Here is a 22,910-nt window from a genome sequence, read left to right as displayed (position 1 = left end):
TGTGTGGAGAAGGGGGGGGAGGGGGGGGGGAGAGAAATTGTCGAGCACTTATATTTACTCCGACGTCCAAGAAGAAGAAGAAAAAGTGAGAGATAGAGAGAGAGGGGAGGAAGATTTGCGGCCGTCCGAGGGTCAAGCCTTCGTGTGAGCAAAGCAACCGAGAAGAACCAAAAATTCGTGTCTTGGGAGACAGGACGATGGCACAAGGGGAAATTTGGCGGAGAATCTATCGGCCCGAGACTGGTCCAGTGAGTTGTTAAAAAATGCCTACGAGTATCCGTAGTGCTAAGGAAAAAAAAAGAGTGAGATGAGACTTAGTCAGCAAACGAGGTCTCCGCTATGGAGAACTGTGGGCTTGGAATCTCAACTCCTCTCACTGGCTGACGCTTACCCCGGACTGCCCCGACCATCTCCCTCTCCCCCAGAAAAACAACACGCAATTACATACGCAACCCCGATTCGAAAGACAGACCCTCTCTACTCGAAGAGAACCCCAGTTCAAAATGGTAGGATTTTCCTTTATCTATATACAAACTTGATGAAGGAATTGATACTGACCAACCGGTGCAAAAATAGGGTGGTGGTGGAAAGATCCCGTAAGAAGGCCAACCCCCCCCCCCGACCGATGTCCCCATCTTCAGAGTGGGACGAGCGAACGAGGGAGGAATTCGTCTCATCACACTTGGGATATGGGGAAGAAGGGCATACAAAAAGAGAGACAGGAGAAGAAATTGACATCTCTCCCAAAACAGGTACCCCAAGCATGTCTGGTCCCCGTCCGGTGGTTGGTACTCCCAACCGTCCAACTGGAAGGGCAACACGATTGTCGCCGGAGCCGTCATGGCCGCCATCGTCGCAGTGACCTGGAAGTTTAGTGCCGACCGCGAAACGTTTGCGCGCAAGCCAGAACCCGGTGGTTGGTACCCCAGCCGAAAGTAGGTCTTGTCCCCTCCGTCGATGGACGGGAGTTCCGGAACGAAGAAAGCCTATGGTCAATGAAGACACACACATACACAGAGAGAGAGAGAGAGAGAGAGATGTTAACAACTTTCACCTTGCAGCTGGACAAAGCAATTGAAAGAGTACGACGCCGAGGAAAAATCTACGGCGGACAAGAACTAGAGAGTATGGTTATCGGTTTACTCAGTCCCGTTGTGTGTAAGAGAGTAAGGCGACTAGACGTCTGATTTATTCCTTTCTACTGCTACTCCTTCTTCTTATCCTTTCTTGCGAATTCTGGTAGTACTACGTCAATTTTCTGGACTTTCTCTGTTCTTGATTCACCACCGTCTTCCCATAACGTATGACATATTACCAGTACCTTTCCATTGCGGGTAGTTACTTACCTGCATGACTGCCCCCAGACACGGTCAACCAACCACTTTGCAGTCCAAGGGAATGAAGAAAGGGAAAAGTGAAAAGCTGCTGGTCCTAGCCTCTTTGTTTTCGTCATCGTACTGTTATGAATCGCCTTCCCATGTTTGAGAGTTATAGCTCTCCAGGACCCCGATACCGTCATGACTCCAGGGTAACTCATCTACTAACAGCTTTTGCAGCAATATTCGTGTGCACCCGTTAGTGTGCTTAGTCATGACCCCGCCATCGGTCTGCCGTTGCTGACTGCATCATTCATTGATTCTTTCTCTTTCTTGCCGCCTGTCTCTCACCAACTTGACTGTTGACTCGATTCACCTTTTTATTTTATCTTAATTCTCATATTCTCTCGCTATTATCATACTAATTTCCTCCTCGTTACTTCTTCTGCCTGTTTAACAGAAACGATCCCTTTGATCTGTTTTACTTCGACAGTAAATGCCGCCCATTCGAACCATCCATTCTCCATCTCTCCTCCCAGAGGCGCCCCACCGCTGCTTCTCGCTATTTAACGACTGATTAAGCCATCTCTTTCCTCCTCTTGCTGCCCGCTTCTGGCCCAAAGCACCTCATTATATATCCGCTTTCTCATTCAGCCACACACTCCTGGCAACGAATAAGCCGCTGCGGCCAAGGGATATCTCTTCTCCTCCTTCTATCGACGTGTCGACTTATCCTAGGCTGACTGGCTGCGGCGACCTGGCGATACTCTGTTCTCTTTATACTTGGCTAGAGTGCACGTCCTTAGCCAAGGTCGCCACACCCACTACGTGCAGTGACTACCTGTTCGGTACGCACGCACGTCGTACCTCTACTCCCGACTACTGCCGACAAGCAAGCTTCTTTGATCCTTGCTTGCTGGCTGTACACCAGATCCCGTCATCGCCGAAAATCATCGCCAACCTTCGCCCACAGTGGCTTTCCGAGCGATTCGCCTTGCAGGCCTCGCCGTCGGCGTCGGACTCAGTGCCCTGTCTGCGTACCATCGCGGTCGGGAGCATCGTCGCCCCATGGCCGACTTCGGCTTCCTCGACGCCACAGGCGGCCGCGAGGTTGTCTACTGTCACGCCTGCAGACATGAGTGGTATCGCGACCAGCATGGCATAGTCTGCCCCCACTGCGACGGTGATATTACCGAGATCGTGAGTGGCCCTCTCTGCTTTCCAACCCTGCCCTTCCCGGCTCTGGATATCTTGTTAACCTTCCACCCAGATCGACCCCGAAAACGACCCGAGAGAGCTCAACGGTCGGGGCCATAACCACAGCTCCTCGGCTTCGTCGGATCGGATGCCCACCAGAGGCTACTACGACGACGACTCGGACCCCGGGGAGGCAGACATAGAAGAGCAGCTCAGTGATGCTGCCGACCAGGGCTTCGCTTTCAACCGAGACACCCGCCATGCCCACGACCACAGGCACCATGACCCCGACGTCGACCCCGTCATCCACCGTTTTATAGACATGGTGAACGGCTTCGGCACCGCCCACGACCCGCGCGCCCAGCCTGGCCTTCATACCCACCACATTCATCGTCCTGACAATCGTCAACATCAGGATCATGAGCACGGCCATTGGTTCGACGACGATCACCACCACGACCATGGCGGCAACCACCCCGATCATGGTCCCGACCATGGCCACAATACCGGCATGCCTTCGCCCATGCCCGACTTCAACTCTACTGCCAGAGACCACTTTGCAGGTCCGCGCATACACCGTACCACCATCCGTAATGGGCCCTTTGGCGGCACGGCAAGCATAACGATCTTCTCCGGCTCCATGCGACCCCGCGATGGACCTCCTGCGATGGAGGGCGGCGGGAGTGACCCGTTTCAAGAGTATGTGGAACCCTGTGTCTCTGAGCTATATATGATCTTGGTTCTCATATATGCTAACACATGTTTTTTTGCGCAGAATATTTAGCAGTATTTTCCGCGACATAGGGCCGCCGCCTGCAGGCGACGGCCAGACCCCCGCTGGCGGACCGGGACGGCCCCAAGGCTTTGCCAGAAGCCTGCAGGATCTTCTGGGCCTGCTCAACCCAGCCAACGCCGTGGCGGGCGACGCCGTCTACTCGCAGGAGGCCCTGGACCGCATCATTTCCAACCTGATGGAGGTAAATCCGCAGTCCAATGCTGCGCCGCCGGCTACGGAAGACGCCCTGCAGAAGATGGTGCGCAAGCCTGTCGACGCCGAGATGCTTGGTGCCGACGACAAGACGGAGTGCTCCATCTGCATCGACGAGATGAAGCTTGGCGACATAGCCATGTTCCTTCCGTGCAAGCACTGGTTCCATGAGAAGTGCGTGGTACTCTGGCTCAAGGAGCACAACACGTGCCCCATCTGCCGCACGCCCATTGAGATAAATGAGCGCTCCGGTTCAGCCAATAATAACGGTGGCAACCCTAACGGGCAGCAACAGCCCGGTGGCAGCAGCAGCAACAGCAACAGCAGCAGCGGCAGCAGCAGCAGCAGCAACACCAATAACAACAACAATAATACAGGCAATGCCGCACCATCGTCTTCATCAATGCCCCCCGGGTTCCTGTCCTCTTACCCCTTTGGCAGCGATAGCCGCAGTGGACGATCATCACCGGGACCAAGCCTGTGGTTCACGACACGACGCTTCGACACTACGGGCAGCGGCGGCGGCAGCGGCAGCGACGGCGGCGGCGGCAGCGCGATAGGAAGCTACTACTACCGGCAGAACGCACGGCCGCCGAGCCAGCGCCACAGCCGACTGAACGAGGCGCTGCGCAGTGTGTCGTCGATGCAGGAGCGGGAGCGGGAGCGGGAGCGAGAACGTGAGCAGGGCTCGTCGTCGAGCGTCAGCTACGACACGTCCCGTCTGCAGCGCCGCAACTCCATGTCACCCACCAGCCGCCGGACGACCAGCGACCTATCTTCCCGGATGAGAGAGCGCAGTCCCTCGCAAAGCAGTGGCCGATGGGCAGAATCCGACCGCTGTGACGCAGGTATGCCGTCATCATCGGGCCTCGGCGGTGCCACCTCTTCATTGTCACGACGCCAATCTCCAGGCGGAGGCGGTACAGGACCGCTTAGCTGGTTGAGAGGTCGTCTAGGCGGTAGTGGCAGCGGTAGCGGTAGCGGTGACAGTGGTTACTCGCCGAGGGACGAGGACGATCGACGATCCTAGGAGAGAATCCTTCTCCTCGTCAACGGATCTAGAAGACGGTCTCTACAAGGCGTGTGGGAATGGTGATTCTTGAACTTTTTATTCTTCGCTCCTTTACTTCTAAAGACTTGTCTAAGGCATGACCTTCTCTTGAACTTTTGTTTTTACGCTCTTTTTGAGACTAAAGAACCCGTTGTAGTAGTAAGTCTAGTAGTAAAGCGTTCTACGGCCTTTGTGTGACAATTTCATTATTCTTTTCTTCATATATGAACTATCATGCCATTCCTCTGATATTGATACATATATGTACGGAGCACTCACACTCATTTATAAAACTGATGCACATTATACACCACTAAGCAAACGTACCACTGAGGCTCGGTTGATGTTGTCTCAATCATACCAATTCTTGAAAAATACTTTTCTCACTCAACGCACTTTACGTATACAAGTGAAACACGTGATATATATATCCTTGTATTTTGCTTTTTTGTTTTTTTGTTTTTTTGGAGAAATCAAACCAGGAAAAACAACTTTATAACCATAGGTATAAATCCAACGAGTCGATCAGAACCAAAAGAAGATGACACAAAAAAGCATCGTATAAGAAGAGAGGAAAAAGGGTATCCCAGTGGACACAGCCCGCCATCACACCCGAGGTTGCGTTTCGGTTTTTTTGTAGTAACTATTTATAATTCTTCTTTGGACGTCCGTAACTCCCCGACACCTGGCGTCATTGTGTATTTGTGTGTAATAGATGTTTGAGAGCGAGAGAAGAAAAGAACAAGAAGAGAGGTCAAGAGATAGAACCGAGGGGTGAGAGCATGGGGGAAAAAAATAAAGAGGTCAAGTGAGCAGAAGGAAAGTGGGTTTAATCCTGGAAGAACTTGATAATCTGCTGGAGATCACGCAGTCCGACACCGTGCTTAGGGTAGCAAATGTACACCTCTTCGCCCAGCACACCAAACTTGGAGCGGAAGTCGGCCTTGCGGCGCAGGCCGAGGCTGTCGACAATCGACTTGTACGTGCTGGCCAGGAAGCGCGCGCGCATTCCATTCATGTGCTCGCCGGGCGTCAGCTTCTCCGACACGCCCACGCCAAACGTCACCTGACCGCTGACGCTGCTCAGCGCGTACTCGACCAGCACCTCAATGGCGCCGTTGACCGAGTGCGGGAAATCGAGCGCCCACTTGACCTGCCATCCGTGGCGGGGAGAAAGCTTGTGCAGCACCACCAGCGACAGGACCTTGTTGTCTTTCTCGGCCGCAAAGTACCGGCGGTGCTCCGGGTCCACCCACGGGCGCACCTCGGTCAGGTGCACTTGCTTGCCCTTGCGCGCGCTCTTCCACTCCTCGATGGCGTGGTCGGCACGTGTCTTGAAGTCGGCATCGGGCTTGATCTCATGGATCTTGACGCCCTCGCGCTCCACGCGCCTCGCCTTGGGACCGTTACCGTTGATGCGGTGCTTGTCCGTGTCGACACGCTGCTCCTCGGTACACGACAGCGTGCGCCACTGCATGTCGTGCCCCAGGATGAGCTGCACTTCGTACGAGACCAGCATCCAGATGGGCGTCAGGTGGAGCTCGGTTGTCGCGAAAGTGATGAAGGCCTTGCAGATCTCGCGGTACTGCTTCTTGTCGCACAGCGGGTCACCCGTCACCATGACAAACTTCTCCTGCTTGACGTAGCCAACGGCAGCACCGGTGGGGTGACGCCAGAGCTCAAAGCGGTCATCCAGCCACGACGTGTTGGACGCATCACCGTAGTTGGCAATCAGCTTCTCCAGGGGTGGCATCGTATCGTCGGGGTGGGTCTTGGTCGTGTCGGCCTCGGGGTGGGGCAAGCCCAGCTTGTGCTCGGGAAGCGACTTGGGGTCGCGGTGGAAGAGCGAGGCGTAACGCACATCACCCAGCTCTAGCATCCAGGCGACGATACGTTCAAGACCCAGACCAGCACCGGCGTGGGGTGGGGCGCCCAGCTCAAAGGCCATGAGGTAGTCCTCCATGCCCTCGTCAGACATGCCGTAGGCCAGCATGTTGGTGCGGAGCTCTTCGAGGTCGTGGATACGCTGGCCGCCCGAGCAGATCTCCTGGCCGCGGATGAAGATGTCGAACGAGCGAGTACGCGTGCGGTCCTCGGTGTCTCTGTGAGTGTAGAAGGGACGTGCGCTCGTGGGGAACTTGTCGAGCACGTAATAGTCGGTGCCGAACTTTTCGCGGACCAGCTGGCCAAGGCGGATCTCGTCGGGCGTGGAGAGATCCTCCTCTTCGACGTCCCTACCATCGTCACGCAGCATCTGGATGCCCTCGCGGAAGTCAAGGATGAGGGTCTCGTCGAGCCACTTGAACTCGCCACTGGGCCAGCGCTTCTGCAGCAGCTCTATCTCGGGCAGCGAGTAAACGGCCTCGAAGACGGCCTTCAGGAAGTCGTCGATGACGTAGATGACCTCGTGGTAGTCCTTCTCAATGGCCATCTCGATATCGAGGCCGGTGTACTCGGTGAGATGGCGGTGGGTGTTAGAGTTCTCGGCACGGAAGACGGGGCCAATCTCGAAGACGCGACGGAAGTCAGCCGAGACAGCCATCTGCTTAGACAGCTGGGGGCTCTGAGCAAGGAACGCGTTGCGACCGAAGTAGTTAACTTTGAAGACGGCAGCGCCCGTCTCGGTGGCAGCGGGCTGGAGCTTGGGTGAGTTGATCTCGACGAAGCCCTTGTCCTCGAGGGTATCACGGAACTTCCGGGCGACGAGGGAACGGACCCTGAAAAGAACCTGGTTCGAAGGGTGACGGAGATCGAGGATACGAGCGGACATGCGGTTGCGCAGCGACTCGGGAGGTTTGTAGTTGTTCCAGGGCGCATGTTGGGCAGCATTGACGAGATGGATGCTGCTGACGGACACCTCGATACCGGGGTGGGAGGCAGAGCGGACGGGCTCCGGGGGCTCCTTGAGAATGCCCCTGACCTGAACGAGGGACTCGGGGTGCAGCTTGTGCACCCACTTGATCATCTCCAGATCATCACGCGCGAGGACACCCTGTATGGAGTGGGTCTGGTCGCGCAGCAGCAGGAAGTCGAGGGCCTTGGAGAGCTGCCGCTGGGTATGGATGCGAGCGCGGAACTCGACCTCGGTACCAATGGGTACTTTATCGAGCTGGGAAATGGCCATGACCTCGCCGGGGTGGACGTGCAGTTCATTGCTGGCTCCGGTGCGACCGCTCTCCATGGAAGAGCGGCGGCTGGACATGACATCGACACTGGAACGGGCGGGGCTCTGGTGGCCGTTTCCCTTCAGGTCGAGCCCGCTGTCATTGATGCGGGCGAGAATCTTGCGATGATCCGGTAGGATGACGGGTACGCTGTTCGGGGCAGCGCTGCCAGCATCGGCAGCACCTTTGGCGCTCTCGGGCGAGGCGACTTCATGGCTACCGTTGCCAGAGGCTGTATTGTCGGAGGCTGAAGTGGTGGTAGTGGTCTCCGAGGGCGTCGGGGGCTGGTCGGCCGTCTTTGGTGTGGACACGTTACTGGGGTTTGCGAGTGGGCTGCCTGTCCTGCTGGCATCACCAGTTCCGGCCTTTCCGCTCACTTGGGAGTCGGATTCATTTGCGTCCTTTCTGGGTGTCTTGCTGGACGACCGCTTGGAGCCGCGACGGACGCCATTAAAGGCGGAGCTGATGAAGTTGGAAGGGCTAGGCATGTCTCTTGTCTATAGCGGTCTACCTGACACGCGATGGGGAGAGAGGGTATGAGAGGTGGTGTTATATGAAGAATTTTCCCCTCTCGTGTTGGTTTTGTTCTTGTTGTGAAAGCTGTGGCGGTTGTGGATGCGGTGTGGTGAAAGAGCCAGGGATTGGGGTAAAATTGAGGAGGCTAGCTGGCTAGCTGCTGCGGGGATGGCAGGATCTTCGGATGCGTCGGCTTGCACAACCTGCAGATGGGGGGCAAGCACAGACAGAGTCGGCTTTCCCGGATGAGGGAAGATTTTTGAAAGTGAGGAATCCTGTATCAACGGGTGATTTTAAAATAACATTGTCAGCGATTGGGAATTGACCAGTTATGGCTGTGACGTATTTTGAAAGAGAAGGATGGCGGGGTTTGGGGTTGTTTGGAGGGGTGCGGAAGGCTTACTTACAAGCAAAGGGCTCACTCGGGGGCAATACTCGGACTCGCAATATTATTGTGCTGTAGCCGTTGTTGTAGCCGTTGTCGTCTCAAAATCCGTACACCATTTTAGCCCATTGCGCAGGGCAGTCAAAGCAACGGAACAGGAGGGTGATGACGATGTGAAGCAGATGGAAAAGTGGGAGGAAAGAGAAGAAGAGAAGGCAAGGTCGGAGGCTGGTGGGGACGGAGCAGGGGAGGGGGATGAGGCAACAGACTTGGGGCAAGTACCGAGGAGGGGAAGGAGGCAACAGACTTACGGGGCAAGTGCGACGGTTGGTGGCCGGAAGCGGAAACTGAGTCGACTTGGCTACCATTACTCCGTAGATACTGGCAGTAACACCCGCTAGAGAAGGCTAGTAGCGGTCTAGATTACAGTAATCCGTAATCTGTACCGCGGCGTGAATTTAGACTGGTACCAGGGTATGGTCCATGGAGACCGTGGTCCATAGATAGCGCAGTGGATACTGCATGTAGCGATAACAGTCCGTAGTGTTCTATTATTAATTTACTATTATGGAGGTTACGCCCTATAGCCATGGTTCATATAGAGTTATTTACTGGACCGTAGTACGTATACTACCGCATTTAGTCGTACTGTAATATATGTACTCGTACTGTATGTAGTCTGCATGTATTGCTTGTAGGCAGCATCCAATACCAGACTCTTGGCTTTCCTTGGCCACTGGGGCCATTTGGGGGCCATTTGGGGGTCTCTTTGATCGCCTTGCCTTGAAACCCTCGACATCGCCACAGTCCCCAATGGCCGTTGCACATACCCCTGTGGCTTGACCTGGCCCTTCAACCACTGACCTGGTTCTGTCTGCAGTCTATGACAGCATGACAAATTTATCCCCCCAAGACGCACGCCATCGGTGACGATCTCTCCATCATTCTTGTCTATGAAGAGAGAGAGAGAGAATAGAAAAATTTTCCCTACGTCCCTATATTTAAGAATATTTGTCGATAGGGGGTATTGTCTGTATCTCTGTCTACATATAACAGACGAAGCTCATACTCCGTCATTGTGCAGCCACGGCCAAGTAGTCGAAGCGTCATGATGGGTGATGATGCTTCGTCCGACACACGATACACGATATGCCACAATAGCCATTAATCCACGAGAGTACTCGTATTCGAAGGCTCGAAATGAATACATGACGTGACGTGCAACGGCGCTGAGGTCGTCCTGCCCAGCTGCCCGATTGCCCAACTGCCCAACTGCCCGATTGATAATATATATTTTTCTCGATTCCTACTTCCGGGTAGCAGACGTCGACGGATGCGGTGTTGAAGCTTTCTACGTACCGAGCTGGCACTGCTCTGTATCAATACCATTGCCGGAGTAATCTCGATTTACTCCGTACTACTAACAGTCTAAAGCAATAAGGGTATTGCTTACTGCTACTGCTACCGTAGTACGATATATATTGAGGGAGTAGTAGTAGTAGCAGAATAATAGTAGTAAGTAGTAATAGCAGCAGCAGCAGCAGCAGCAGCAGCAGCAGCAATGGTGGTACTAAGTCTAGTCATGAGCATTTTCACCTCTGTCCTCTTATCTGTCTTTTTGTTCGTGCGAGAACATTCCATTCCAGGTACATCCAATGGGCGAATTCCATCCCACTCCTAGCCTCGCGAGAGTCGCCACCCACATAGACAACTAGCAGTAGCGGCAGTCATAAGCGCCAGGGGGGTCCTTGGCCTGGTAGGCTGTAGCATTGAGTGATTCGGACCTTTTGCTCTAGCTGCTTCTGACACAATGATTCTCAGGGCTCTCCCCTGCCTGTTCGCACAACGTACATGTGAGTATATTTCGCGCTTACTGCTATCACGACTAGGCTATCACTACTAGGCAGCATGTACTCGTACATGTGTCATGTAGTATCCACCCCCGATGCGTGCCGCTATTCCGAGCCTCCGTGGGGTCCCGCACTACCGGACCCGATATCCGTTCGTTCCCTCCTTCGTGGAGCAGCTGTGACGTGACCATACTCGTACAGAGATAATATCGGTACATGTACAGGCAACTGGCTGCCCCAGCGAAACCGCCCAGCTGAAACAATCATAGCGTGGTAGAATCCCCTTCCAAGCTCATCGTTCTGTCCATCTCCTTTCATCCATCTCTCCTGCCTTACCATTCCCGCCCATATCTTTTTTATCGTCATCTCCCCACTCTCTTTTCCTCTGTAATATCTCGTACCTGGATTATCGTATGATTTGGAGGGGAGACCCTACTATCGATAAACCCCTCCCACGGTCTCGCTCCCGAACGGTCATCAACCATTGGGTGACATCCCTTGTTGGTCCCTCATCTGCTCGTGCGCCCGGCCGTTGTGGCTGAGTCGGACTTAACTCGATATTGGGGGCGCGTCTTCCATCATCACCTAATCAATTACTCACCTCTCCCGTCTGACACCTATTTCCTCGTCATTATCTCTCTTTCTCTCTCCTCTACAATCTGTCGCCCTTATCCAACACGACGCCGTATACACATTCACGACGACCCTCTCATTCGTTACGAGACAGAGCCTCTCACCACCACACCGCACCAGCCTCCCACTCACATGGACCTTGAAGCCGCCACCACAAAAGGGGCAATGACGAGCCGGCCTACGACGCCCGAGGAACCAGGATACGTGAACCCCCTGGAAAAAAGTTCGCGGCGGTACCTGTCCGCGCGGGCCAACATCATCCGCCATGCCGCCAGCCTGGGAATGAGCATCGCGAACCGGACGTTTCCTCCCGCACCGTCACCGACACGAGATGTGTGGTTCGACTCGACGCTGTCGGAAAAGTTCAAGGGACCCGACGCCATCAAGGCCGAGGTCTGGATACCTCCGAAGCCGGCGCCCGCCGTTGTCGTGACGGACAGCGATGGGAATAGCAATAATGCAAACGGGAATGGGAGTGGCAGCGGAAGCGCAAGCGTAGGTGGAAGCGGCATACAACCGCGGTGCGCCATCATCAATTGCCACGGCGGAGGGTGGATACTGGGACAGGGCACCGATGATTCCCGCTGGGCAGGCCTGTTGATGACCTCGCTAGACGCCGTCGTCTTCACCGTCAACTACCGCTTAGCGCCGGCGCACCCCTTCCCGACGGCCGTGGAGGACTGCGTGGATGTGGCATGCCAGATTGCGCAGCGGGCGACCGAGTTCGGCATCGATCCCAATCGGATCATCCTGTCGGGCTTCTCGGCCGGCGGCACCAACTCGCTCACATCGTGGATTGTGATGCAGGAGCCCGAACGGTTCGGTTACACGCTGCCCTGCCCGCCGCCTACCGTCGTCGGCCTGGTCCTCTTTTACCCGGGCCTGGACTGGACCATGTCGCGGCCCACCAAGCGCAAGACCTGCTCTCGCCCCGACCTGACCCTCTCGCGGGGGCTGACGGACCTCATCGACGCCTCCTACATCTACCCACCCCTGCCGCGCGAGAAGCGCACCGACCTCCGCCTCTCCCCCGGCCTCATGCCCGACAGCCTTCTCCGCCGCCTGCCCCCCATTCACCTCTGCCTGTGTGAGTACGACATGCTCCTTGCCGAAGGCCTACGCTTTGCCAACCGCCTCAGCATCGACGGCCTGCCCATCCGGTGCCGCATCGTCGAGGGCGAGAAGCACGCCTGGGACAACCCGCCGCCCATGTCCCTCAAGCCCAGCGTCTGGGCAGAGTACGCCGCCGCTATTCAGTCTATCGCTGACTGGCTGGGCGTCAGCAACGACACGGACAAGGAGTCGCTCAAGTCGCTCAAGAAGAAGAGGCCTATACTAAAGAAACCTAGCCACATGTCCTTTCGATCTGTCAGGTCGGCTTTTAAATGACTCTCTATTCTCGTTTGCTCCAGAAAGAAGCCCGTAAAGGTTTAATTTGAGAGCAAGCAAAGACAGCAAGGGGAATCCATAGCGGATTTGTCTCTCCTTTTCCTTTTGGTTATGCTGAGGAAGAAGTATGGTCTGGTGTGGGTTGAATGGCCGCCTTCTTCTTCTTTTTTCCCTTCTTCTTTTCATCTTTCCCCTTTCCTTCCTTTTTTTAATACTTTCCTTCTATCTTTGGCGATGCATTGATGACTGAATGGGGTGATTGAGCATAATGGAGCAATTTTTCTACGTACGAGGATGTCGATAGAGAGAAGAGGGTATTGCAAAAGCACATAGAATACGATTACAATCCACGTCAATATTACAGATGACAAAGAAAATTCTATGACATATTAATATGCAACTGCAACGAGAATGGTCGTAGGGCAGTTCTATTCTCTGCCTAGAGGGGAGGGCGAAAGCTATAGGTCAAATCAAGCCACAAAGCGGTATCTCATTGCCAGCGCCAATAGTTGAATGGTTACAATATCTGCCTTCCATTATCACGGATAAGCAGAGGGTCCGCGTTCGATTCGCGGTTGGCGCATTTGATTTTCTTTTTTTGAACGTTTTCTGTCTCTTCTAGTTTTTTTTTTCGGTCCTGTCCCACCTCTTCCTATTGTGACTAATACTACTGCCCCTCCCTTCCCTTTTTTTTGAGGGGGGGGGGGGGAGGGACCACTACTTACTTTGGTGGTCGAACTTGTATCCATCACTAGTACACTACATGGCAAGTTTATCTACAAGAGGATACAACGCAATACGGAAATAGCAGCAAAGAAAGAGAGCAAGACAGACGAGACGTTGGATATTTGCTCAGAACAGAAGTGGCAGTTCGGAAAGGACAAAGAAACAATCGATGCGTCACTCGTTATTTCTTATTAAAAAGACTTAAGATATATCTGCTTTTATTCATGATTGGGGGGGGGGGGGGGTTGGATGGTTGACGTGAGAGTGGCGTCTATTTACCACTTGGCATCCTTGCTGGTGACGAAACCTTTGAGGATACCGACAATCTTCTCGAGGTCCAAGAGGTAGGACCTCAGCTCGGCCTTGACCTTTTCCTGGTCGTCACCGAGCTTGGCGTAGAAGTCAGCACGGTAGGGGCAGGCGCTCATGGCGGCGCTGAAGACAGGCTTGACGAGGAAGCTGTGGTGGGGCTTGAGGGTGGTGCCGTAGGCGGCGCGGAAGGAGTCGGCAAGCTCCTCGGACTCCTTGGCCACGTTGGAGCTTAGGCCGATGCAGGTGAACTCGAGACCACTACACATTGTCGGTCAGGACTCTCTTCTTCATCGGGTTCTTTTTTTCTTTTCTTTGGCTCTCTGGTTCTAGTATACTGTATACTGTATACTCCAGAAGGAGATCTGATCCAATGGTTCAAACCCCTCAATGGCAGACAAGCGAAGCGAGAAGACAAAGAAAACAACATACCGGACGAGCCAGAGGAGACCCTCTGTGGCAACGTGCTTCTTGGTGGCGAGCTCGTTCTTGACAAGATCCTGGATCGTGGTGGACTCGGCGGGGGCAGCGAGCTGACGCTCACGGAGTTTCTGCAGGCTGTTAGCCTCCCATGTTCTGTTCCCCATTGATCTCCGTCCGTATCTTCTTCTTCTCCCATTTTCCTTATCGGCTCGTCTAGTAGGAAGGCGGTGTGATGGGAACGACGAACCTTGACGTTGCCGAGGATGTCGTTCTTGACGGGGGAGAAGGCGACACCACCGAGGACGTCTGTGTCTGTTAGTCTTCTGAATTCCGTATAGCTTCCGCTGCTCGTCCATTGGGAAAGTATAGTGTGAAGTAGGATTTTACATACCAAAGATGGTGGTCAGCGACTCGGCAGCGTCGAGGAACTCGGTGGTGCCAATGGCGTTCTCCTTCTCAGCGTCCACGGGCACATCCTTGAAGGTGGCCTTGAAGGACTGGACAATGGTGCCGCCGGGGGGGAATGCGGGAGTCGACATTGTGTGTGTGTTTTCTTGTTGTTGGGAGATGAGGGAGTAGATGCAGGATGGATGGAGGGAGTCCGAGTAAGAGGAGAAGGAGGGGAGGGAGTGTTGGAGATGACTTTGTTGTTGGACGGTGGGGGGGATGGCAAGGAAGAGAGGGGCGGTCTGAGACCTGCCCCTCGCGGGTAGCGGAGAGGGATTCTGCTCCGTGCAGCGCGCTACTACGTGCCACGAGTCCCGTGCAGGCCACACCTACGTGCTCGTGTTGCTAGTACAGATTACGGCTACTTTCTTCACTCAGTAGGGGTCCACAATAGCTGTACCTTGCTGGTGCTGGTGCTTGGTGCTTGTTGTCAATATCTATTTACTCGTGATGGCCCTCCGCAAGCGATACAAGTTGTGGCACCCAATATTGTATATGACTAAGCAATCAGAGGCTGTTGCCACACCCACATCTGTAGATAACCTTATAGATAGATTTTCTTTTCCTTTCAATCAAGCTCAAGCAAGCACCAAGACACACACTCATCGACCCAGGACGTATCAATAGGCAGAAACTACTGTATTCACATCTACGGGTCATCGTGTGTTGCCGCTAGCAGGAAGCACAAAGTGAGGGGTCCAGGTTAGCAGATGTATATGTATGGAGCAATACATGTACATGCGACGGTGGATGGCGTTAGGTATTATTGACTCTCCGTATGCGTTCACCGCAATGTGCTGCCGCAACGATCTACCATAACGGTATGCCGTAACGGTGTACCGTAACACTACTCCGTTTCCGTATCTACGACACTTGACACTCGTATTACGTCGTCGGGTCTAATGGCTGTACCGTGTGGGTTGACATATATGACACAGTCATGTACGTACAGCAAAGACTCGACATTTGAAGGCTCCAATGATGATTACTACTATCATTGAATACGTGTCTCGAGTCTCTGGAGGGAGGCTGGGATGTTGGTTTCTTGTCGATTGAGCATACTATATTATATGTATGTACCTACGGCTTACAATTGTGCTGGAAGTCTGAGAGACAGCGGAGTGCTGAAGTACTCCGTGGTCCGTATTACACCGTGGGTATCTCCATGGATGACGTCATTAGTCCAAGACTTGCTGTTTCGTAGAAATGGACCAAAATGCTCTGCGCATGTACACGGAGTATACAGGTATGAATAGTAACATGCTACGGATCCTTTTATCTTTAGAAACGGATACCCATACGAGTGATGTATTAACTGCTACTTGTGATACTCCGTACTTCTTTAAATAGTAGCAGCAATACTCGTATATCGCTTGTATCTTGTAAAGCGTATCATTGCGAGTACTCTGTGTTCCATCCATCCATCCATCCATGCCACGCAGCCATGACAAATTTTTTTTCTCTCTGCGCTTCCGCTTGAACCAGGAAAGCCGCCAAAAATTAAGCGTCCTTCATTCATCAATCCCATTTACGTTACGCGGCCCCTCCACCCCTTCCAATATGTAGCAGGCCCTCCACGGTTATAGCCTGATGGCCTAAGACAAAAGTACTCAATTGGGAAGCGTATGAAGGGGCTCAAGTCGTAGCATAACATTGAACCTATGGCAGGGCCTCATAGCAGGGCCCCCATGGCAGGGCCTATGACATGGCGTCACGGCTTCAGCGGCCCCCGCGCGGCTCATCGCCAGCTGAGCTTGCTTGCTCTTTTCCCCGCTGCTAGTCAGTCAGATGTAGCATGGCCAGGCTGGGTCTTCTTGGCTACAGTTCTTGGCTAGACAGCTGTTTTCGGTATCAGCTAGTGCTCACTTTTGCTTTTGCCTTGGTGCGAGCGACAACAGCTGATAATAATCCGTAACTGATCGTCGGACCATAAAACTATCGAGGTCCCCTCCCCCCCCGCGATCTTCCGCAGGACCCTCAGCCCCGCGTCTCTGTAACAAGACACACTCCTCACCTCCCCTACTGTCCCATATCAAAGAGAACGAGAACGAGAGAGACATAGGGAAAAAATCATTGCCAACAACTGCATTTTTAACCAGACACGCCATCGATTACCATCTATATCTACTATTCGCCCCGTCTTTTTTCTAGGGCTTTTTTTCTGAACACCACTTTCATAAATCTGTGCAGTCATGGGTGGCAGTGACAATGCCAGCGGTGGTGGAGGGGGAGGATTCATGAGCGACCTCAAGGACAGGTTCAGTGCAGCCTCTCTTCACGATGCCAAGGTGGCTGTAGAGCACAGGAAGTATGCTCATCCTTTTTCATGGTAATTGATATTCATGTCCGGCATCGACTGACGGGTCTACAGAAACCAGATTGGAAAGCTGGGCAACTTGGTAAGAAATACACGCACAACCCCTCCCGCCCTCCATACCCCCGCGCACTTACTGACACGTACCCTCCCATCTATGCAGTTCAACGCCAACCACCGGCACGATGAAGAGCACGAGAAGTTGACCGACGAGAAGCGCGACAAGATCCGCAATGAGCATCGCTTCCAATCGTACTTCCCCGAGCGTGAGGGCAACCTGGTCAAGTGGTACGTTGATGGCCGCGACTACTTCTGGGCCGTGTCGGTGGCCCTGGAGCAGGCCACAGAGAGCATCTACTTGACGGACTGGTGGTTGTCCCCCGAGCTGTTCCTCCGACGACCCCCGCACCAGACCCAAGAGTACCGCCTGGACCAGGTGCTCAAAAGGAAGGCCGAGGCTGGCGTCAAGATCTACGTGTCCGTGTACAAAGAGGTCGAGGCCGCCGTCACCTGCAACTCTGCCCACACCAAGCATGCTCTCGATGCCCTGTGCCCGAAGGGCACGCCGGGGCACGGCAACATCAGGGTGACGCGCCATCCGGACCACAATCCCTTTGAGAACGCCGCCGACTCTACCATGTACTGGGCTCACCACGAAAAGTTCATCGTCATCGACTATGCGCTCGCCTTCATCGGAGGCCTGGATCTGTGCTTCGGTCGCTGGGACGTCCAGCAGCACCCCCTATCCGACGTGCACCCCGAGGGGGCGAGCAACGAGATCTGGCCGGGCCAGGACTTCAACAACAACCGCGTGCTCGACTTCCAGCGCGTGGAGCAGTGGGCCGACAATGAGCTCAGCAAGGCCGACTACGGCCGCATGCCGTGGCACGACGTGGCCATGGGCGTCATCGGCCCGGCCGTCTACGACATCGCCGAGCACTTTGTCCTGCGCTGGAACTTTGTCAAGCGTGACAAGTACAAGCGCGACGAGCGCTACGACTGGATCATGCTCGAGGACCGCCTCGGCAAGGACGAGGACCTCGTCGGCGTCCAGCGCCCCAAGCACCCGGTCGGCGAGTACCTGCAGCACCCGCTCACGCCGCTCAGCACCAAGAGGCTCGACAACCGCGGCACCGTCAAGGCGCAGATCGTCCGCTCCAGCGCCGACTGGTCTAGCGGCATCCTGACGGACCACTCCATCCAGAACGCCTACTGCGAGGTGATCCGCAACGCCAAGCACTATGTCTACATTGAGAACCAGTTCTTCATCACGGCCACGGGAAAGGACCAGGCGCCCATCCACAACACCATCGGCGCAGCCATGGTGGACGCCGTGCTCGCGGCGGCCAAGGACGACCGCAAGTTCCGCATCATCGTCCTGATCCCGTCCATCCCCGGGTTCGCCGGCGACCTGCGCGACAACGCCGCGGCGGGTACGCGCGCCATCATGGACTACCAGTACAAGTCCATCTGCCGCGGGGAGAACAGCATCTTTGGCAAGATCTCGGCGGCCGGCGTGGACCCGACCAAGTACATCTTCTTCTTCAACCTGCGATCGTACGACCGCCTCAACAAGACGTCGGCACTGATCAAGGCGGAGAAGGAGGCGGGCATCAGCTACAAGCAGGTGCAGCGGGCCGAGGCCGAGGAGATCATGTCGTCAGGGCTGCACGACGACGGAAGCGGCTCTGGCGGGCTGCGCAACCGCTACCACGAGCACAAGAACAAGAGCAACAACAAGAAGACGCAGGAGCAGTTGGAGGAGGAAGCGCGCGAGGCCGAGGTGGCGCGGGCCAAGTTCAACGAGGCCATGGCAGAGAAGGAGGTCAACACGTCGGCGACGGTGGCCCACTACGCCATGCAGAACGAGGACGGCGCGCGGCTCCAGGATGAGGCGTGGGACGACAACGACCCGGACTCGGAGGTGATCAATTGGATCCAAGAGGAGCTGTACATCCACGACAAGTTGCTCATCGCCGACGACCGCATCGTCATCTGCGGTTCCAGCAACATCAACGACCGCTCCCAGCTCGGCTACCACGACAGCGAACTCAGCATCGTTATGGAGGACACGCGCGTCCTGCCCAGCGTCATGAACGGCGTCGAGTACGAGGCCGGCTACCACGCTGCCACTCTGCGACGCCACCTCTGGCGCGAGCACCTCGGCCTCCTGCCCGCCCAGCCGTTTGGCGCCGAGGACGACAAGAATGCCCAACCGCCCTCTGTGGAGCCCGACAACGACATCCGCGACCACGAGGAAGGCTACAAGATTGTCGAGGATCCTCTCGACGAGGAACTCTGGAAAAGGTGGACCGGGCAGGCCGACACTAACACCAAGATGTTTCGGCACTTGTTCCACGCCGATCCTGATGATAGCAGTATGTTTTCCCCGTCTTCTTTCTCTCCACTCCCTTGCCATGATCCACCCCCCCCAAACTCTTTTTTTTTCTTTTTCCCCCTCCGCAGTTTCAGAAGATGGCACTCCCTGACACAAGAATAGTCAAAACTTTCGAGGATTACGACAGATATCTACCCCCCCGCGGCGTCAAGGCTGGCCACATCTTTGACCAGTTCATGCCTGCGTCCGACGTTCGCGAGAAGCTCTCCCAAATCAAGGGCCATCTCGTCTGGTTCCCCCTCGAGTTCCTCAAGGATGCTGAGATGGCAGAGTGGGGTCTCCAGGTTAATGCTATGACGGAGAGTATCTACACTTAGGTTGTTAGAAGTCTACGGGTTGCATGACACCGCTTAAGGTTGTATATATGAGAGAATCTTTTTGATAGGGGATGTTCTGGATAGTTCTTTAATGCATTATGGATGCTATCTGTCTTTCCCTCTCTGGAAGATGAGTGCTGTGACGACCACACCAACTACTAAGTAAGGGAAGGGGCTATCAAACATCTAACGGCTGTGGTCAACGTGTACGTGATAGGCTATACTCTTCTTCTTCTAGAATCCTTGATGCCAGTCAATGGCTACCTGTCCGTATTCATACGGCTAAGAGAGTGTGTTTCCAGACTCGGCATATCAGCTGGCAGATCCAGATCAACTGGGGACAAGGAGCGCTGTACCTAGAGATGCTTGATGCGAGAGTGGAGAGTGTGAGACATTCATATATCCTGATGTATAGAGACAGGTTAATCCAGCAAGCCTATACTGAATACTCACATGGGAGATTTACTCGTCGTTGATGTATGCACTATATCGGTCTGTGAGATAACGAGTCTAGGAGACAACGAGTCTGCTTGGGGAAGGGTGTAGTGAGATAAGCAAAAAGGTCTCTTGGGTATAGAGGCGAGGTAGAAGCGTTATGATAGTGATGAAGACGCCAGTGATTAGTGTGACAATATGTGTATTGATCGTTGCCCCCTTCCTTGACGGAATCGGGGCCAGCGACTATTACTTAGGTGATCTGTACTCCGTACCGCTTTCGGGATCCTTTCGTTCCGCTTCCGTAATATATTGATCTCCCCGACCTGCAATGGTTCCTGACACGGTACACCCATAGTCTGCAAATACTAAGCAGTTGGATATCCGCGGGACCTGGTTCTGGCTCTGGAGAGCTGCGGCCTCTATAAAAGCTCGCATCCATGCACATGTAGCGTACGACTATTATATGTACATTTCCCTCCCCCGTAAGGGCTTACTTATACAGTTCAAGGGGAACATATACCTCCGTACATGTAGACGGTTGCCAACACTCGAGAAGATCGATAAACCCTTGTATACGCATGTTATCAGCATAGGCTCGGAGACGTGACCCGGAATGGGGAGGTTGGGCATGGCACGGAGAACTTTTCACTGACAGGTTTATCAACCCCCGGTGAACGAGAGTTGTCGAATTACAGGCTGGCGGCTTCGAATGGTTCGGATAACGAGTATAATTTTTTTAATGACATTCGTCGGGGGTAAGAGACATGTCATATATGGATTCGCCATCTATAACCAAGAACATACAAGTACAAGGGTTTCATCCGTATATGTACATATAGTCGAGAATAAGAGGCAAGTATACAGTTACTAGGGGGAATAGTCAAGACTGAAGAAGTGAAACAGTCAACCTGCTCGTGCCCTTTTGCCTGAGTCAGTCCCGAAGTACTCGAAATGGTCGAGGCGAGCTGGAAGTTTTCGATTGTAATTACCATGTAATATAATACTCTGTAGTCGTGGAATACAAAGAAACATCTCCTACCTCCCATCGGCCCCCCCCCTTCCCAGCTGCCAGCAACCCCTGCACCATACAGATGTATTATCCTCGGACCCTTCTTTCACTCGCAAGTCCAGGAATATTCCGCATATGCTCCCCGAACGAGGGTGAAGGTGTTGGGCCAATCCATGGTCATCTCGGTAAGACTCTGGTGGAAATTTCGGTTTCCCATTTCCTTCTGTATCATGTCTTTGAAAGCGTATATATGCCGTCTTTTCGCAAGTCTAATATACATTTCTTCCACCCCCCCCTCTTCCATAGACTTTGCTGGTGCTACTCATGTGGTTTGTCTAGTCTCCGAAACTGTCAGGCAAACTGGGGGAACTGGTGCTGTGGTGTTTCCGTCTTATATATTCATCGATTCCATCATGGCAGCTGCACTCTCCCCAAGCGTCGACATTGGAAAGTTGAAGTCCGATGCTGAACCCATCCATCCAACCGGCCAGGGACTTATATACTCGTCATCATTTCCATCATGTTTGACGTCCTCGGTTTTGTCGCCGTCGTCGCCCACACCTCTTTCGATCCTGGCTACGGATGTCAGGGACGGAGGTCTCGGCCTGGGGATGAGATGATGTATTCGCAGGTCTCTCACTGGTGAGTTACTCGAGCTCTCCCTTCCTTCCTGCCTCATTCCGTCATGGCTCATTGCCTCTGTTTGAGGGGAACAGACACCCATTCGAAGTTTCCTGTGTGTTCGCTGTCCTAGGCCTCTCCTACGGTCTCTGAGGGCGTGATGCCAAGCTCACGGTCGACGCGGGCGGACAGCTAGGCTACGTGGCCTCGCCAGCCGAGCGGCCGAGTACGTAGCCTACTTCCAGATCTGCCACGCGCTGTGCGTGCCCCTGATCAAGACGTCCATCGCCGTGGCGCTGGTGCGCATCGCCGAAGCCAAGCGGTACCGGTTCCCGCTGTACTCTGTCATGCTCGCGTCGACGGTGCTCTGCTTCGCCGGATGGATCTCGCTCGTCTCGCTGTGCAACCCCACGGCCACCCTCTGGAACCCCCAGCTGGGCACGTGCGGCAACTACGAGATCATCACCAAGATCAGCTACGTCGTCTCCATCGTCACAATCGTCACCGACTGGACCTGCGCCATCATACCCTTCTTCGTGCTGCGCAAGCTGCAGGTGTCGATGCGCACAAAGTCCCTCCTGCTCTTCGTCCTGGGAATGGGCGTCTTAGCTAGCGTGGCCTCTGCCGTTCGCTACCCGTGGCTCAAGTATTACGACGTCACCACTGATGCTCTCTGTATGTTGACGCTTGGAATCCCCGCCACTCTGTCATCTCTTCCCGATTCTCGATTTTCCCCCTTTACCTTGGGAATGGATCTCTGACTGCTTCTTCTTAGGGTACACCTCCCACATCATCATCTGGTGCGTCGTCGAGGGCGGTCTCGACCTCCTCGCGGGCTCCCTCCCGTCGCTCCACAAGCTACGCACCATCATCATGAGGCGCAAGGGCACTCAGAACTCGCAGTCGGGTCTCTCCCAGTCCTTGAACGGGAGTGGCAACCGCGGAATCATCCTGGATCCGATCTCGAGGCCGGGAAAGCATGGACATGGGAACCACTCGACTTTTGCGGAGGGCGGCGAGTGGGATCGTCTCAGTGACGGCACCGCGAGCGGAAAGCTCATTATACAATCTCACAGTGTCCATGCCACTCGGGAGACGTCCGGTGAGCGTGCTGAGCCGTCATGGTTCAATTGATTCCATGCAATCACAGTGTTATTCTTGGCAAGGGCTGTATCGTCGAGTAGAGAAACACCTTGGTATAGGCTACGAGCACAGGTCATCATATCAAGCATCTTTCTATGTTTATCCATATTCTCAACTCGTCAACCTGCTACATACATGCTGCATACAATACTCCGGATACAAGCCATCGTATAGAACCCCCTACTCTAACTCTTGGAAATCCTCTTCAACTGCCGATGATGCATCAATCCAGATTGGCTCGACGAGTCCGTCTAAGCGCCGTACCTGTCGACCCCC

The 22,910-nt window shown here is 54.2% G+C and overlaps 6 protein-coding genes across 6 annotated transcripts; 4 read left to right on the top strand and 2 right to left on the bottom strand.

The window, feature by feature from the left end:
• Window positions 1–503: 503 nt before the first annotated feature.
• GMORB2_4108 (E3 ubiquitin-protein ligase RNF115/126) lies at window positions 504–4,531 on the top strand (the record flags this gene model as incomplete). Its single annotated transcript, XM_035466083.1, has 7 exons — window positions 504–506; window positions 577–596; window positions 753–916; window positions 1,018–1,158; window positions 2,248–2,516; window positions 2,587–3,212; window positions 3,289–4,531. 7 exons carry the CDS (start codon window positions 504–506, stop codon window positions 4,529–4,531), a joined length of 2,466 nt encoding a protein of 821 aa, XP_035323920.1.
• Window positions 4,532–5,381: 850 nt separating this feature from the next.
• On the bottom strand, window positions 5,382–8,204 carry GMORB2_4107 (aspartyl-tRNA synthetase; the record flags this gene model as incomplete). The annotated part of the gene is made up of 1 exon (XM_035466082.1): window positions 5,382–8,204. One exon carries the CDS (start codon window positions 8,202–8,204, stop codon window positions 5,382–5,384), a length of 2,823 nt encoding a protein of 940 aa, XP_035323919.1.
• Window positions 8,205–11,232: 3,028 nt separating this feature from the next.
• Window positions 11,233–12,489, top strand: GMORB2_4106 (Carboxylesterase family; the record flags this gene model as incomplete). Its single annotated transcript, XM_035466081.1, has 1 exon — window positions 11,233–12,489. The coding sequence occupies one exon, from the start codon at window positions 11,233–11,235 to the stop codon at window positions 12,487–12,489; it is 1,257 nt and encodes a 418-aa protein (XP_035323918.1).
• A 1,001-nt stretch (window positions 12,490–13,490) lies between these two features.
• Window positions 13,491–14,486, bottom strand: GMORB2_4105 (Glycolipid transfer protein (GLTP); the record flags this gene model as incomplete). Its single annotated transcript, XM_035466080.1, has 4 exons — window positions 13,491–13,785; window positions 13,957–14,075; window positions 14,195–14,253; window positions 14,339–14,486. 4 exons carry the CDS (start codon window positions 14,484–14,486, stop codon window positions 13,491–13,493), a joined length of 621 nt encoding a protein of 206 aa, XP_035323917.1.
• A 2,100-nt stretch (window positions 14,487–16,586) lies between these two features.
• On the top strand, window positions 16,587–19,423 carry GMORB2_4104 (phospholipase D1/2; the record flags this gene model as incomplete). The annotated part of the gene is made up of 4 exons (XM_035466079.1): window positions 16,587–16,702; window positions 16,766–16,793; window positions 16,872–19,086; window positions 19,209–19,423. The coding sequence occupies 4 exons, from the start codon at window positions 16,587–16,589 to the stop codon at window positions 19,421–19,423; spliced, it is 2,574 nt and encodes an 857-aa protein (XP_035323916.1).
• A 1,967-nt stretch (window positions 19,424–21,390) lies between these two features.
• On the top strand, window positions 21,391–22,625 carry GMORB2_4103 (uncharacterized protein; the record flags this gene model as incomplete). The annotated part of the gene is made up of 3 exons (XM_035466078.1): window positions 21,391–21,512; window positions 21,688–22,166; window positions 22,267–22,625. 3 exons carry the CDS (start codon window positions 21,391–21,393, stop codon window positions 22,623–22,625), a joined length of 960 nt encoding a protein of 319 aa, XP_035323915.1.
• Between the last annotated feature and the right edge of the window lie 285 nt (window positions 22,626–22,910).

This window comes from Geosmithia morbida (genome assembly GCF_012550715.1).
Source record: "Geosmithia morbida isolate 1262 chromosome Unknown scaffold_2, whole genome shotgun sequence".
NCBI classification, from domain to species: Eukaryota; Fungi; Ascomycota; class Sordariomycetes; order Hypocreales; family Bionectriaceae; genus Geosmithia; species Geosmithia morbida.
Note: the sequence above shows the minus strand (reverse complement) of the source record. Positions and strands in the feature narration are given on the sequence as shown.